We start from the raw sequence: 13,552 nt of genomic DNA on the forward strand, positions 1-13,552 counted from the left end.
ACATGTGCCAATGAAGCAATACGAAGTGGAATGCCACAGGGCACACGTATCATCAGCAGCATCGGGGTACGTGCAGGCACAGTGAAGAATGCCCTTTCTTAGCAGCCATGGGGCATGCACCAGTACACAAACATGCCGCAGATCACACTGGCAGGCAGCAGCTATGAGATTTTTCACCCAGAGAGCCCTGAATCTCCATTCACGACACAGCTGCTGAGTCTATTTCTTTAAATGATTCCAGCTTTCTACCTTGTTTCCTGTTGTAACAAGCATTTGTAATGCAATCGGTCTCACCTTTGGGACCCTATATGTATTTAGCTATACAGCACATTAGCCTGGGTGCTGAAACATCTACTGTTCCTTAACATGGAGGGAAAGTAAGCACCAAACTGCGTGTTATGCCAGGTATGGAAACACATGGAGAGAAATATTGCCTTTCAGCAGGAAATGGTGTAGTCCAAAGCTCTGTTTTTAATATAAAATCAGGGCCTTTGGTGGTCATATCACTGAAAAGACAAGATTTTGAAAAAAATATTATTGTCTACGGGTGCTCGTGGAATACAATTTCTATGGACTGGAATCTAGAGAGTCCTAAAGTGATTCTGGTATTTTACTGACCCCTGCTGGTCGTTTTCTATCAAGAACTTTAAATAGAGGCAGTTGCCAGAAACATTTTAAAAAGTACCTCAGCAGAAAGCAATACTGGTATTTTACTGACCTCTACTGGTTGTTTTCTATCAAGACAGTTAAATAGAGGCAATTGAACAGAAAAAAAGTCCCTAAGCTGAAGCAGACAAGTCCTAGAGCTGATCTCCAGAGCTCACAAAGTACATACACATATAAGTATATACTAAAGTATATATACTAAAGGTCTTGAATGCTCGACCTAAAAAATTTAAGCACAAAGGAATTCCAACCCGCACATATTAAAATACGTAACGCACACAAGCACAGCTCTATTAGCATCTTACCTTTTCTTTTCACCTTTTTTTTTCACAAAATGCACGTATCTTGGTAAAGAGACTTTTGCAATAGTTTGGCAAAGGATTGAATTATTAATTAAGTTATTAGTCACCAGAGTTTGTGGTGTATCTGGCAGGTAGTGTTGCGCCTCGCTCCAAATCTTCAGGACATCCTGTCTCCAGCCCCGGGCTTTCCGTTAATAATCATTGTTGCCGCATGCGTTAGTCCGATTGGATCTAAAGAAGTAAAGACTACAACTCCCAGAAGGCTTTAGTGTGTGACTGGTAACCCAGGACTGGAGCGGGAATGTTCTGCCATCTTGCAGCTGGGTGGCCCCATTAGATGAGGATGTTTAGAGGGTGGTGGTAGGCAGAAAGGTCAGCGGAGGTCAGGTGAACGGTCTGCTCATCACTCTGCAGTATCCCGCGTCAGCAGGGGATTGCGACGCAAAGATGGGTCTCTGGCTCCTGAAGATGGCGTCTTGGAGGAAGGCGCCGTGCCGCCTTGGCATTAAGGTGGTAAAGCCAGAAGAAGAGATGCAGCAGGACAGGGTGGTTGGATAGTTCTCCCTTTCGGTGTGCGGATTGTCACCTACGCTGACGACACCCAACTCGTGGTCTCTTTAGACCACAAGGAGGGCTCGTCCAACACGCTGGGTCCGTGTCTAGAGGCTGTTGCTGAGTGGATGCAACTCTCCCATCTCAAACTTAATGGGGAGAAGACCGAGATCATGCTACTAGGCAATCCCTCTCCTACTTCCTTGCCGCTGAATTGGCCTTCATGTCTCGGTGCTCCTCCTCCTCCAAAAGACCAGATAAAGAGCTTTGGAATCTGGCTGGATAGAGCACTGGATTTCTCGGTCCAAGCCACAAAGACAGCCTCTGTTTGCGTGGGGTGGATGAAAATGCTCAGGTAAGTGCTCCCCCTACTTCCATTCCAGGCGAGAAGGGTCATGGTTCAGGCCCTGATACTCTCTCGCCTGGATTATGGAAATGTTTTATATCTAGGTGCTCTGTCAACAGTGACAAAAAAACTCCAAGTCACTCAAACCTGTGCCGCGCGCCTACTGTTTAACATCCCTCGTTGGCAGTCAGCGAGAACTGCCCTAAAAGAGCTCCATTGGCTCCCAGTGGCTGCCAGAACACTGTTTAAGGCCATGTGTATTCTGCACAAATCTTTTCATCAAACTGGCCCGGCAGTGCTGCACCCCTTAGTATCGCCCTATGTGCCACATAGAACTCTTCGCTCGGCCTCTTTGCACCTGGCAACTACGGCAAAAATCAAGAAAGCCCGTTGGGGTGGCCGTTCATTTACCTGTTTAGCGGCAAAGGCATGGAATTCACTGCCTCTACCCCTTAGACAGAACGACAACTTGATGTCATTTAGGAAAGACTTAAAAACTTACCTTTTCTCAAAAGCGCACTAACTATGCCCGCAGCCTTACACAGTAATCAATCATAAGCGCTGCGAGGCCTCCGGGTAGTTATGCGCTATATAAGTGGAATTTTTCATTTCATTTCATTTCATTGGAGGACATTAAGAGAGGCAGCGGTGGCAGTGTCGATTCCCACCACAGCATGCGATAGGCTGCTCCCCTTGGAGGGAGGGGCGCCTACAAGAGTGATGTACTTGTGGCCTCAACTAATCACACAGCATTAATAGGATATCTATTATCGACAGTGATTCTTATTAAGGAAATATCGAGCAAATAAATTGCATTTCCTATCAAGCAGAATACAGGTATCAATTAAAGAATAGCTCATTACATGATTTATTATCTACAGTTACAGCCAATCAAAAGGCAGCTCACACCAGCATCAATTACACAGTTTCCCAAACCTAACAACACTAACAACACATTTGGAGCAACCAATCAGCCTTATTTTAAGCGGTGGAAAGCTTTAACGGATTAGTCGTAAAATTAAATTCACAGCATTTTACTACCAAATGCTCCACTTTAAAAATAATATTCATTCACACATGTGCTTTGTGTCGAGGATCAGAGCACAAGTCAGGAGGAAGCTGGAGTGTCTTCATGCTTGAAGGGTTGGGGGTAGTTTGGAGAGTGTGTCATGGTCAATAATAATATCTGCAAATAATTGAAACCTGGAACATTGCTTCACCCCCTTCTCCACCTAAGATGAAATCACATTGTCGTCTGGCCAAGTTGGAAAGATGAGTGAAGTTTTATGTGACATCGAATTAAAATGTCCCGGAGGAAATCTGTTCTGGAAACACTTCTTCAGCAGACATTTTCCCTTGAATTTTTCCATATAAATAACTTTACTCGGATTGCAAATCCGTCTGTCTCATGTTGAAAAAGTCCTCTGCAGTGTTTTTCAAGCTCACTTGGACCCCTTGCCTCATTCAGGGAGTGGAGTGACCCACCCCCCTTATTACTCCAACTAGCCTGCTCTCTTTTTAGCAACTTATTTCATGGGCCCACACTACTCTCAGCCCCTCCTCTCTCCCACCCACTTCACAAATTGATTGTTCTTTCTTTGCCCCGTTCTCTTCCCATCTCTACCCTTACCTGTACTATAATACCTCTAACTCTGCCTGTTCCGAAGCACCTTTACCCAAATACCTCTATGCACACCTGTGCAGTAGTATCGCCACCTTTGCCTATACTTGGGCCACTGGAGTTATGCGGCAGATGAGAAACACATTTTGCTGCAGGGTTGGCTCAGTAATGCAGCAAGAAAAGGCAGCATATGATGCATAGTGCAGTACATTTTGTTAGCATTCATTTTGCCATTTTTACACTTGGTAAGACTGCCTGGGAAATTATTTCATCTTATTAGCTTCAATTTAACGCCCAAATACAGCAATAGGCAGCTGAAAGATGACCAGTTAACCTTTGTGACGAGCCTACCAGTGCGCAGGAACGCATGTTGCTATGTTTTTAGTAACTTTTGATCTGTTTGAGCTTGAAGCAAATTTGTTTTGTTAAAATGTAAAGATTATACAGCAGATGATGGATTATGCGGCAAAAGCGGCAAATTCCATAGGTATGTGAAAACACACAGGAGAATCACATAATTCCAGTGGCCCCGCCTATACCGACTTCCATCCATCCTCTCTCTCCTTTCCTGCTGTTTACTTTCTCTCTCCCTCCCTTTCTCTCCTTCTGTGCTATCTATATCTCTCTCTCTGATCCCTTTCTCTCCCTCTCTATCTTGAAGACCCCCGTGCCTGTCGCAACTAACTCGGGGGAGCTGGGGAGAGTGTCAGAGGCACCAGAAACTGCTTTGGGCTTTCAAAACCAGCCTCAAAGGGCTCCAGCCCACCAGGGAAATGCCCAGTGGAATTAAAGGCCTGTCTGGCCCAGAATACAAATGACTCTTTCCTTTACTAAATGTCCCCTGCTTACTCCACTCACCAGTAATACTGCCACTTTCCCTGTCTTCATGTGCTGTTTCCTTGGCCATTCTTCCCTTTTCCAGTTGGTTTTGTTGTCTAATTTCATAAGATGTTTTGTGGCTGCACCGAAGTACCTGGTTATCAGCCTGATGTTCTCGTATTCACCATTTTGTGTTTTTTTCTGAACTGAGGTAGAGTCATCTGAGGCAGACCTGGTCTGTATGTTTCGCGTGAAATCGGATGCCATGTGTTGTCTGGAGGTGCATGTTGCAGCATCTCTATGTGATTGTCACCATATTTGTGCCTGTGATTCAACACTCAGTGCTGCGTCTCCAGAAAAGGAGCGGGGAGACAGTGATTTGCAGAGATCACACTGTGTTGTCAAGCGGGGAGGTTGCGCCACACTCGGGACTCTAGTTTCCACAGTCCATAAGTCAGCCACCAGCCCCTGAGCAGACGGATATTAAAGAAGGCAAATGAATTGCATCCTTCGTATCTGGCGGAGATTGGTGGCCGCGCGCCGTCTGTGCCGATTAATCACCCTGGCTACCCACGTGCAACGGGGAGCAGGATACTATCTGGGGGCTGCAGAGCAAACTGCTGCCGAGAGATGGATCCACCTGCAGCCTTCCATATCACAGGCATCCCTCTCACCTTATCGAACAAGTGCACCGCCGGCGCGCGCCGCCGCCTCCGACGAGCATCCTTGTTAGTCCCAGAGATGGCCCTTATCGCGCACCTGCTGTCTGCGAGACAGATGCCGGCATGGCTGGCAGTGGCCATACTTAATAACTACCTGACAGGCTCGCGAGAGGTGGCTGGGCGTCTTATTATATATTTTCGGCTTTATCAGCTGCCTGGTGCTTGGAGGAGTTTGTAAGCTGTCGAGACCAGCGGCATCTCCATCCATTACGCACCCCCTGGATTCTGGATAGATGAAGGGTTTGTGTACTTCAGTCCGTTGCATGCTGGCAAGTGCTGTATCATATTTAGAAATAGTCCCAGTTGGCACTGTGAGTGCCAGCACAGATTTTTCCCCACCCATTCTTGTGAGTTCACATCTGTGTCCAGAATAATCAATTGATAGTAAAAACAGTAATATTGTGTTTATGTAGTGCTTATTGCCACCAGCCTTGCGCTTCGAAGCACTGTAAGTAACTCCTTTTCTTTTAAATCCAACACAGTGGTCCCTGTTCTACTAACCTCTCTTGTGTGATCAGACTGATGGGGTCCACCGCGAACCCCCTCACTCTTAAACACGCCCCTTCATTCTTAAACAAGCCCCCCTCTTGCTGCCTCTCGAACTGTCATTGTTCCAGGCACATGCCTGGAGATGGCCGACCCCACAGATTCTTGGTGTAGTTCTGCAGTAGAGTTGGTCAAGCAGTATATAATCTTGTCACCCCAGTTCATCAACCCTGTTTCCTGTTGTATCCCTCCTCTACCACAAGCCGAAGTGAGTTTTGTTCATTCTGAGGAATCGAATCCCACTAGGGTGGTTAGTTCTACTTTGGAGTTTATGACTACATGCTCAAGTGGTTCTTCAATGCATCAGCAAAATGAGGAGAGGACCTTGGATGTGAATTTATAATTGTAGTAGCTTGTTTTATGATAAACACTGAATGTCACACCTCTGCCATTTTGAGTGACTGTAAATATCCGAAGTTACTTTTACCCACTTTTATTGTACTCGGATTACCATCATCAAAGCTTTATTTCGATATAAAAATATAAAAGCATTTTCCATATTGTTTTTTAAAAGAATTAAGAACAAATTTAAAACACAACAGGATAAAACGTATTCCCCTCTTATACAATCAGTAAATAACAATTCATTCAAAGAAAGGAGAGTACATAGTTATAAAATCAGTTACCATCAATCATTGAAGGTAAAGATGTACAATACATAGTAGTTAAGATTGAATTAAATAATCACTACTCGGATTACCTCCCATTGGCGGTTGAGTCTGCCCTGCAGGATTCGTGCTCACGGCCCGTGTACGTCTCCGCAGTGAGATTCCAGCTATCACCCAATGGTCTGAGCTACTGTAGTTGGAAGAGAGCTGGTCTTTAACCCCTTCGATGCTTGTGACAAGGTCAACTCGTCATGGGTGTTACCTGCGCTGTGCGTTTGACGAGTTGACCTTGTCACATAACAAGGGATTTTTAAAATTGCAGCACAGCACGGGAATGTGCTGTAGCAATGATGCGGTTAACCCCTTCACTGCTGGCCCGTTTCCGCCCCTGTGCTGTAAACAAATGAACAGGGGCGGGCCATGACGAACCCCAGCCGTCATCAGCACACGAGCACCGTAGTGCATGACGGCTGGGGTTCGTCATCAGCATGCAAAGGGTTAAGACGGAATTCTCTGAGGCTAATTCAGGAAGCTGGTTTATTTGGTGGAGAGCTGCCTTCGGAGAACTGTGTGTACCTGCAGATCACAGGGGGTTTGCACCCCTGCTCTTCAGCTACGGAGTTTGCTTCCACTGCCTGTTTAAGGACCAGACCTTCGTATCCTCTTAACGTACAGCACCACATCACTGGAACCTATTTCACATTACCACTCGGGCCTCAAAAAATCATAAAAATGTTACTCGACATGCAGGTCTAGTGACTTAAATGATCTACTCAACCTAATTGTAATGCCCTTGACCCATAAATTGGTTTCAAGTGATGTGATCCTGGGGAAATATTTCAATTCACTGAGCCATCCTTTGTTTCCTTACCCCACATGAGTGCACCTTGAAACATGCAGGTTCAGCAGGTCTGCTGTACACACAACTCTTTTGTTCGATTTAACAGACTAAACGTTTGCTCCATATAGAATAGAAATCTTGCCACATGTAGGATGTACCTGACTCCCCGACTTGTCTCTTTGTTCATTAACAGCATTGTTATCAGGGTGGGGGCAGTCAAGTTTCTTAATTTACATTTAAAACCTATCACTTTTAATAAATGCATACCTAAAGCATGAAGTGGTAGTACACCGCCATTTGCAATCAGCAGATTTTACAATGAAATGACCCCAAAATTTCCCCCTGTATGCGATTTTACTGAAAAACTATATAGTGTACAAGCAATGTTTGGAGATTGAGTAAATATTGAGTAAATATTTGTCATTCACACATCACCAGGTAAAGTGTTCTGATCCTGTTTAGGTCTTTGGATCACACTTCTCAAATGCAAAAAAAATGTGCTTTCGTGCTTCCTGATATATTTTGAAATATTTGTACTATTCATTTACAAGCTATTTTAATGTTGTGTTAGTAAAAAGAACTGCCATCTCACATCCTTTGTCTCACAATGATTGTCACAGCTCCCTGGACAAAAACCTCTAACTGTAATAAAGAAAGAAAAATAAACGAAATGTTCCAAGCAGCAATTAGGAAAAAGACAAACTGACATTTGACCCTGTTCCTTGAATAGACAGCAAATGTGTCAAGATAAAAACAAGATTTAATGGCATCTTTATTGTTCATTCACTTTCTGAATGAACAGAGCACCTGCTCCATTCCAGGTTATGTTCACTTGCCAGAAGGGACCAGTAGGTGCAAAAAATACCTCGACCTGAAAAAACCTGAAATGAACAGTAGATTTTTCCTGCCATTGTTCACGTAACACAAGTGCTGAGCCACCGAAACTTTTCCTTCGAATCCATGTTAATTGACTGAATGCCATCTTTGGTGTGAAGGGGTGGCCTTGTGGTGCAGGCCAAGCCTTGTGGTGAAGGTCAATCCTTGTGGTGCAGGTCAAGCCTTGTGGTGAAGGTCAATCCTTGTGGTGCAGGCCAAGCCTTGTGGTGAAGGTCAAGTGATTAGCCAAGTGGTAACAACCTGATTCCTTATGCTTTGCTGTGTTCTGCTCTCTGACCTGCAGTTCTTCCTCAAAGTCACAGGGCGGCAGTGTGGGGTTCACCGTGACAAGCTACGGCCACACTAACTCTCTTCTTTCCTCTTTTCCAGGGTCTTCTCATCCCACGGCATCCCCCTACGGACCCTCGTCGCACCACAGTGGCTTCCTTCCCACCGGCCACCTGGCAGGTAGGCGTAAGTACAGTGCCTTCCCTCTTACTGCGCCCTTTGGTTTCACCTGTTGACCAGTTGATGTGCTACAGAGTGCCAGTCTGCGGAAGTGTCTACCTAGTTGTGAAAGATGTTGCCAGCCGCTGCACCACTGCTCTACGTTTGCATCTTTACCCACCTTGTGTGTGTCGAGGCCACTCTGAGAAATAGCCGTCAATTCGGAATGCCAGAGTATTAAGGCGATGGATGCAGATATGTTGATAGCAGATTAAAACTGCCCATTAATTCTACCCATCCCAGCCTGATTAAGCAACAAGACCTCCCTTAGTCTATAACTCCTACTGTCTGAAGCGTCTTCAGTTACATGTTCGACTTTGCCAACATATCTGGGTTGGTTGCCAACAAAGGTGGCCGTGTGGTAGGTAAGGGCTAAACCTTGCTTTCGCAGATTCCAGGGACTGCAGACTCCGGTGGCCCTTCATGTCACATACAAGGAAGCTAGACAGGCCTGATTTGTGATGCCATAGAAATACACAGTCCGGGGTAGCTCTCTGTGAAGGGCAGGCTGTGCTCTGGCCCTGCAACTGACAGACCAATGCAAACTTTTTCCTCCTGGACTTGTTAACATCCAAACTTTCATTATGTGAATGTTTAATTATATTCCTAAGAACAACAGCTATAACTTAAATGTCAAAAAATAACCAATTATGCTCCAACTGCGATATTTAGAATCTCATAAATATTTAATAAAATGCACATAAAATACTAGTGAAATTAGTTAATATAGTTTGTCATGCATTGGATCAGATACAACGTCAGATAGATTTGGTCCAAAAATCACATTGGAAACAACTGTTTCGAATCAAAGTGCTAAAGTTAATCGGTCACACAATAATACAATAATAAGAATTCTTGTGTTGGTTTGGCTGAACCCTATCCCCTGTGCCTTTATAAAAAGGGTTATTCTCTATGATGCTTGCAACTGGCAGCTTTTGTACATCTGTATTATTCGTAGCCCCCACCTCAATTTCTGCCTGATTAGCCCAAAATGTATCCCAAATCAACGTTTAGGTGTTGGGGTTCCTAGCCAGTTCTGGTTGATCTGACATCGAGCTCAGAGAACCCAAAGGGTTGTTGATGACTGGTTGTAGATTCATAGTTGTAGCTGGACATAGGGGCAAATCAGTCTTTTAATGGATGTTACGTAGGATGTCTGGGGCTCAGTTCCACCCCATGATGCATTGGTTGGACTATTTATTAGAAATTTAGTGTTTCCTTGAAAAGTGTTGCCTCTGAAAGGGCAGATATGCATCAAGCTTTCAGACTTTCAGAGGGACTTGGCTGCCCAGAAATTGCCCTGACCATTGAATCTTTCTTTAAAAAAATATTAGCAAACATTGTGTATGATGCCTAGTCAGTGAATTTAAAAATTTTAAAAGATACATTTTGGCTAGATAAACACAACTCGGTGCATCCTGAATTTACAGTTGTGGGTAGGAGTTATTTGCCAAAGAAGTGTGGAAAAATGCAATGTCTAGTGTTAAAGGTAATAGTAAACTGTTCTTCTTGGAAATTGGGGCTATTTAAGGTTTCTTCTGATATACCCAATTTAATGGGAAATGCAACCATCACAGAGAGGGTATACTGGATAACGGCAGAAATCTATCTGATGACTGTTTATACCTATGACTTGTAATTAAACGTTGTGGTAAAAAGTGGAGTATTAAAGGTAGCTGAACAAAAAAATAATGGTTTGTGCTTACTAGACCAGATACACTAGGGGGAAAAAATCTGAAATCTTACCAGAAATATTACCAGACATAGAATATTTATTAGCTAGAAAAGGGTTCCAAATTTGGATGAAAGTTCCAACATTGTCCTGCAATCTATGAAGGAGTTTTACATATGACGCTATTTTATACCTTTCAATAAGCCATTCATCATGTTTATGGCATTGTGGCATTCTCCAATGCATTAATATACAAATGTTTCCCACGGTGAGTGCAATAGCTGTCAATCATTTTGTATGGTTTGTTAGATTTGGGAGTTCAGTAACATCATGTGATAGAACTAATTTTCCTGTTAAACGAATGGACGCTTGTATAGCTCTGTGTAGAGAGGCAGTTATGGAAGACCAATATTCCTTCAAAATTGGACATCGGAATAAAATGTGTAGTATATCGCAGTCCTCCTGTGGGCACCTCCAGCAGGTAGATTGGTGCAGTAAACCTGCTGTCTAGAGTTTTTGTGGTGACAGGTACCAGTTATGAAGAATTTTGAAGAGAGTACATTTCATTCTGGTCTCGGATTCCCTTATACATGTTCATATTACCTCCCATTCCTCATCGGAAAAAGCTACAGTAATTAACCCCAATTTGACGTGAAGATGTGGTAGTAATGGGTAAGAGTGTCAATTATGCGCTATGAGATTATAAAATGCAGACACTGCAACGTTGAATTCCCCCCAAATTGTTAAGTCTTGTAACACTGGGGAATCCTCAACTATCCAAGGATATGGTCGGAGTCTATGAAATGAGGCTTGTTTTAGATGTAAGTATTTCCCCTCTTTGGAGGTAGGAGTTGAAATTCTATCTGAAGCATTTCAAAGGCTTTCAGCTCACCTTCTAAAGTGTGTAAGGGATCCAACGTTAAAATACCTGCTCTCTCTTATATATCCCACGAAATAGTCGGGTTACCTATTCTAATATCGGCGTAATGCCATATGGGGGCCTTTCCATGTAGTCTCGGTTTACTCGAGGAGTTTGTGGGCATGTATCTAAATCTAAAGCCTTGTTTGAATAATAGTGTTGGAAGTTTGTAAAGCAGGTAATTTATGAGTGTAAAACATTTGCACACCGGAAGTTGCCTGTACAGTTTGTCTTTCAATGAGAACCCATAGTGGGGGATCATCCTGTCTGGGCCAAAGATAAACCAATTGAGATGCATGGAGGGCTGTATAGTAACGCTCAATGCATGGTAAACTTTGAGAACAGATCTTCCATTGGACATTTGACAACATTTGCTTGCATATCCTTATTTAAGTTTTCAGTGGCTAACTGTGGCTGCAGTCCCAGCCACAAAGATGTGAACATAACAAAATTCACTCCAACCAGGTGGGGCGGGTGGCGGGAGGGGAGGATTCAACAGACGACAAGGTAAAATTAATTTATTTAATTTCACCTCAGCGTTGTCTGTTGAAACCCCGCCTCACCGCTTTTACCTGTACGGGCTGCTCCTGCAACCAGATGTGCTGTCATATGTGGTGAACTTTCTGTCGCTCTTCTCTGAGTAGGAAAGTGCTACTGTGTGGTCTTCTGATCCCACTCTTTCTTTGAAAGTCTTCAATGTGCAAAAATGGTGTCGCCTTGCGTGGTTGATCTAACCTGGTTCCTCTGTGGCAGACTTGGCATGGCCTTCTTGTGGCTACAATGGCTGGGCCTTTCTGTAACTGAGATCGCATCTGCCATGCCCTGGTCGCCAGGACATAGTCCTCCTGTGGTCCAGACGACATGGCCCTATATAATTGCCGAGAGGCTCCAGTTCAATTGTGGAAGAGAGGACGTGGCCCTCCTGTGAACATTCAGAGGGAGTAAACCCTAAAATGTATGGCAGAGCGCTGGAATCATTCATGTCCATCCCTCATGAAGAGGTCTTCTTGCCTAGCACCTGTATTGTTTCATAAGGCAGCCAGTGACTCTTTTAGGTGGCAGGTATTTCCAAAGCGCACTCTAGAGCATAAGCAGGAATATGAAGGGGAAGCTCTGCACTATGTAGGGGAAGCTCTGCACTATGTAGGGGAAGCTCTGCACTATGTAGGGGAAGCTCTGCACTATGTAGGGGAAGCTCTGCACTATGTAGGGGAAGCTCTGCACTATGTAGGGGAAGCTCTGCACTATGTAGGGGAAGCTCTGCACTATGTAGGGGTGAAGCTCTACATTAAGTTACCCTGGAGCCGAGAGAAGGCTTGAAGTGCACTTTCTATGGTTGTGCGAACAACATATGTTCACTCTTCAGGACATTAAGGGGCTGTGTGGGGTCTTTCAACATCCATGTGCTCAGTTTTGGGGAAGCCCCTGATGGTTTGCTTTAGTCTGTCTGCACATCTGGTGGGGTTTCTGTAAGCCTTCGCTGAGGTTATCGCAGTGCCTGTTGCATGCTTGACTACGATCTGTTTGCGGCTGACAGTAAATCTCTTAACAACTCTTTGGTGGTCCTTTGGGTCTGAATATGAGTTTAGGTTAATGTTCGAATGGATGTTTGAGCGAGTATTGTGTCTTTGCAGACATGTATTGCAATGACTGAAGGGGGGACTGTATACACATTATGGGCTGCATAAATATATGTTGGGGCTAATTTAGGGTGTGTTAGAAGCCACACGTGGAGCTGGTGATGGCTGTTTGAATTGCAGGAGTGTGTGAGCATTTGTTCTACTGCAATTTGTGGTCTTGTGAGAGCTACTTGAGGATTCTATGTTGGCTGATGACTAGGATTGCGTCGGGGTCTGTTTGTGGCTACATGGCGACCTGTGTATTGTTGACATCTTTTTGAAAGTCTCTGGGGGCATGTGATGGTTTGCTTGTTTCTGCGTGAAGGTCTTGTGTGGTTTATGCATGAGCTTGTTGTGCGTTGAAGACTGGTGGGTGTTATTTGTAGGCCTGTAGGGCCTACATGGTGCATAATCCTTCGAGTTTCCTCTATCTCCCTCCCTTCTGGCCCTGAACTGGTGCCACCCCAGGTCCTTGGAGCAAACGTAGGGCATATTCTCCCTTGAAATGCTCATCAAAATTTGGGTCTTCCCCACAAGAGCTAAGGACAACAGAGGGCTTAATGTAGTAGATGATTGGAGGTGGTGGAATCTTTACGGGTGGGGTCCTTGAGGGAGGTGGGAAGGGATTATTTAATTCTCCAGTACTCTTAGATGAACGCCTGCTAAATCCCTGCTCCCTGTTTGCCTTTCCAGATTCCCTTAGCAGGTCCGGTGCCTACAGCGGCCTTGGGAGTTTAGGCACCAGTGCGTTCGGAGGATTAGGCAGTCATGCTCTATGTAAGTACTGGCTGGGTTCTGCCCTTTAAACAGAAACTGGGCTTGAGAAACCCCTGCGTTCTGATTGGTCGGTCAGGTTTTAGAACCAGGGGGCAAGACTGTGTCACTGCTTCCCTTCCCCATCAATCTGTCTCCACTGGACTGTAGCCATTGGAGAAC

The 13,552-nt window shown here is 44.6% G+C and overlaps 1 protein-coding gene across 5 annotated transcripts in view; it reads left to right on the top strand.

The window, feature by feature from the left end:
- Nucleotides 1-13,552, top strand: part of FBRSL1 (fibrosin like 1) — a 1,250,393-nt gene that overhangs the window by 1,231,739 nt on the left and 5,102 nt on the right. For 2 of the 5 annotated variants that reach the window (XM_086942730.1, XM_086942731.1), the window contains exons 16-17: nucleotides 8,290-8,373; nucleotides 13,310-13,393. In XM_086942730.1, the coding sequence (XP_086798856.1) occupies nucleotides 8,290-8,373; nucleotides 13,310-13,393 (168 nt within the window). The remainder of the gene's footprint in view (nucleotides 1-8,289; nucleotides 8,374-13,309; nucleotides 13,394-13,552) is intronic. The other 3 variants (XM_086942732.1, XM_086942733.1, XM_086942734.1) reach the window with 3 other exon arrangements.

Source organism: Lissotriton vulgaris, chromosome 11, assembly GCF_964263255.1.
Source record: "Lissotriton vulgaris chromosome 11, aLisVul1.2, whole genome shotgun sequence".
Classification (NCBI taxonomy): Eukaryota; Metazoa; Chordata; class Amphibia; order Caudata; family Salamandridae; genus Lissotriton; species Lissotriton vulgaris.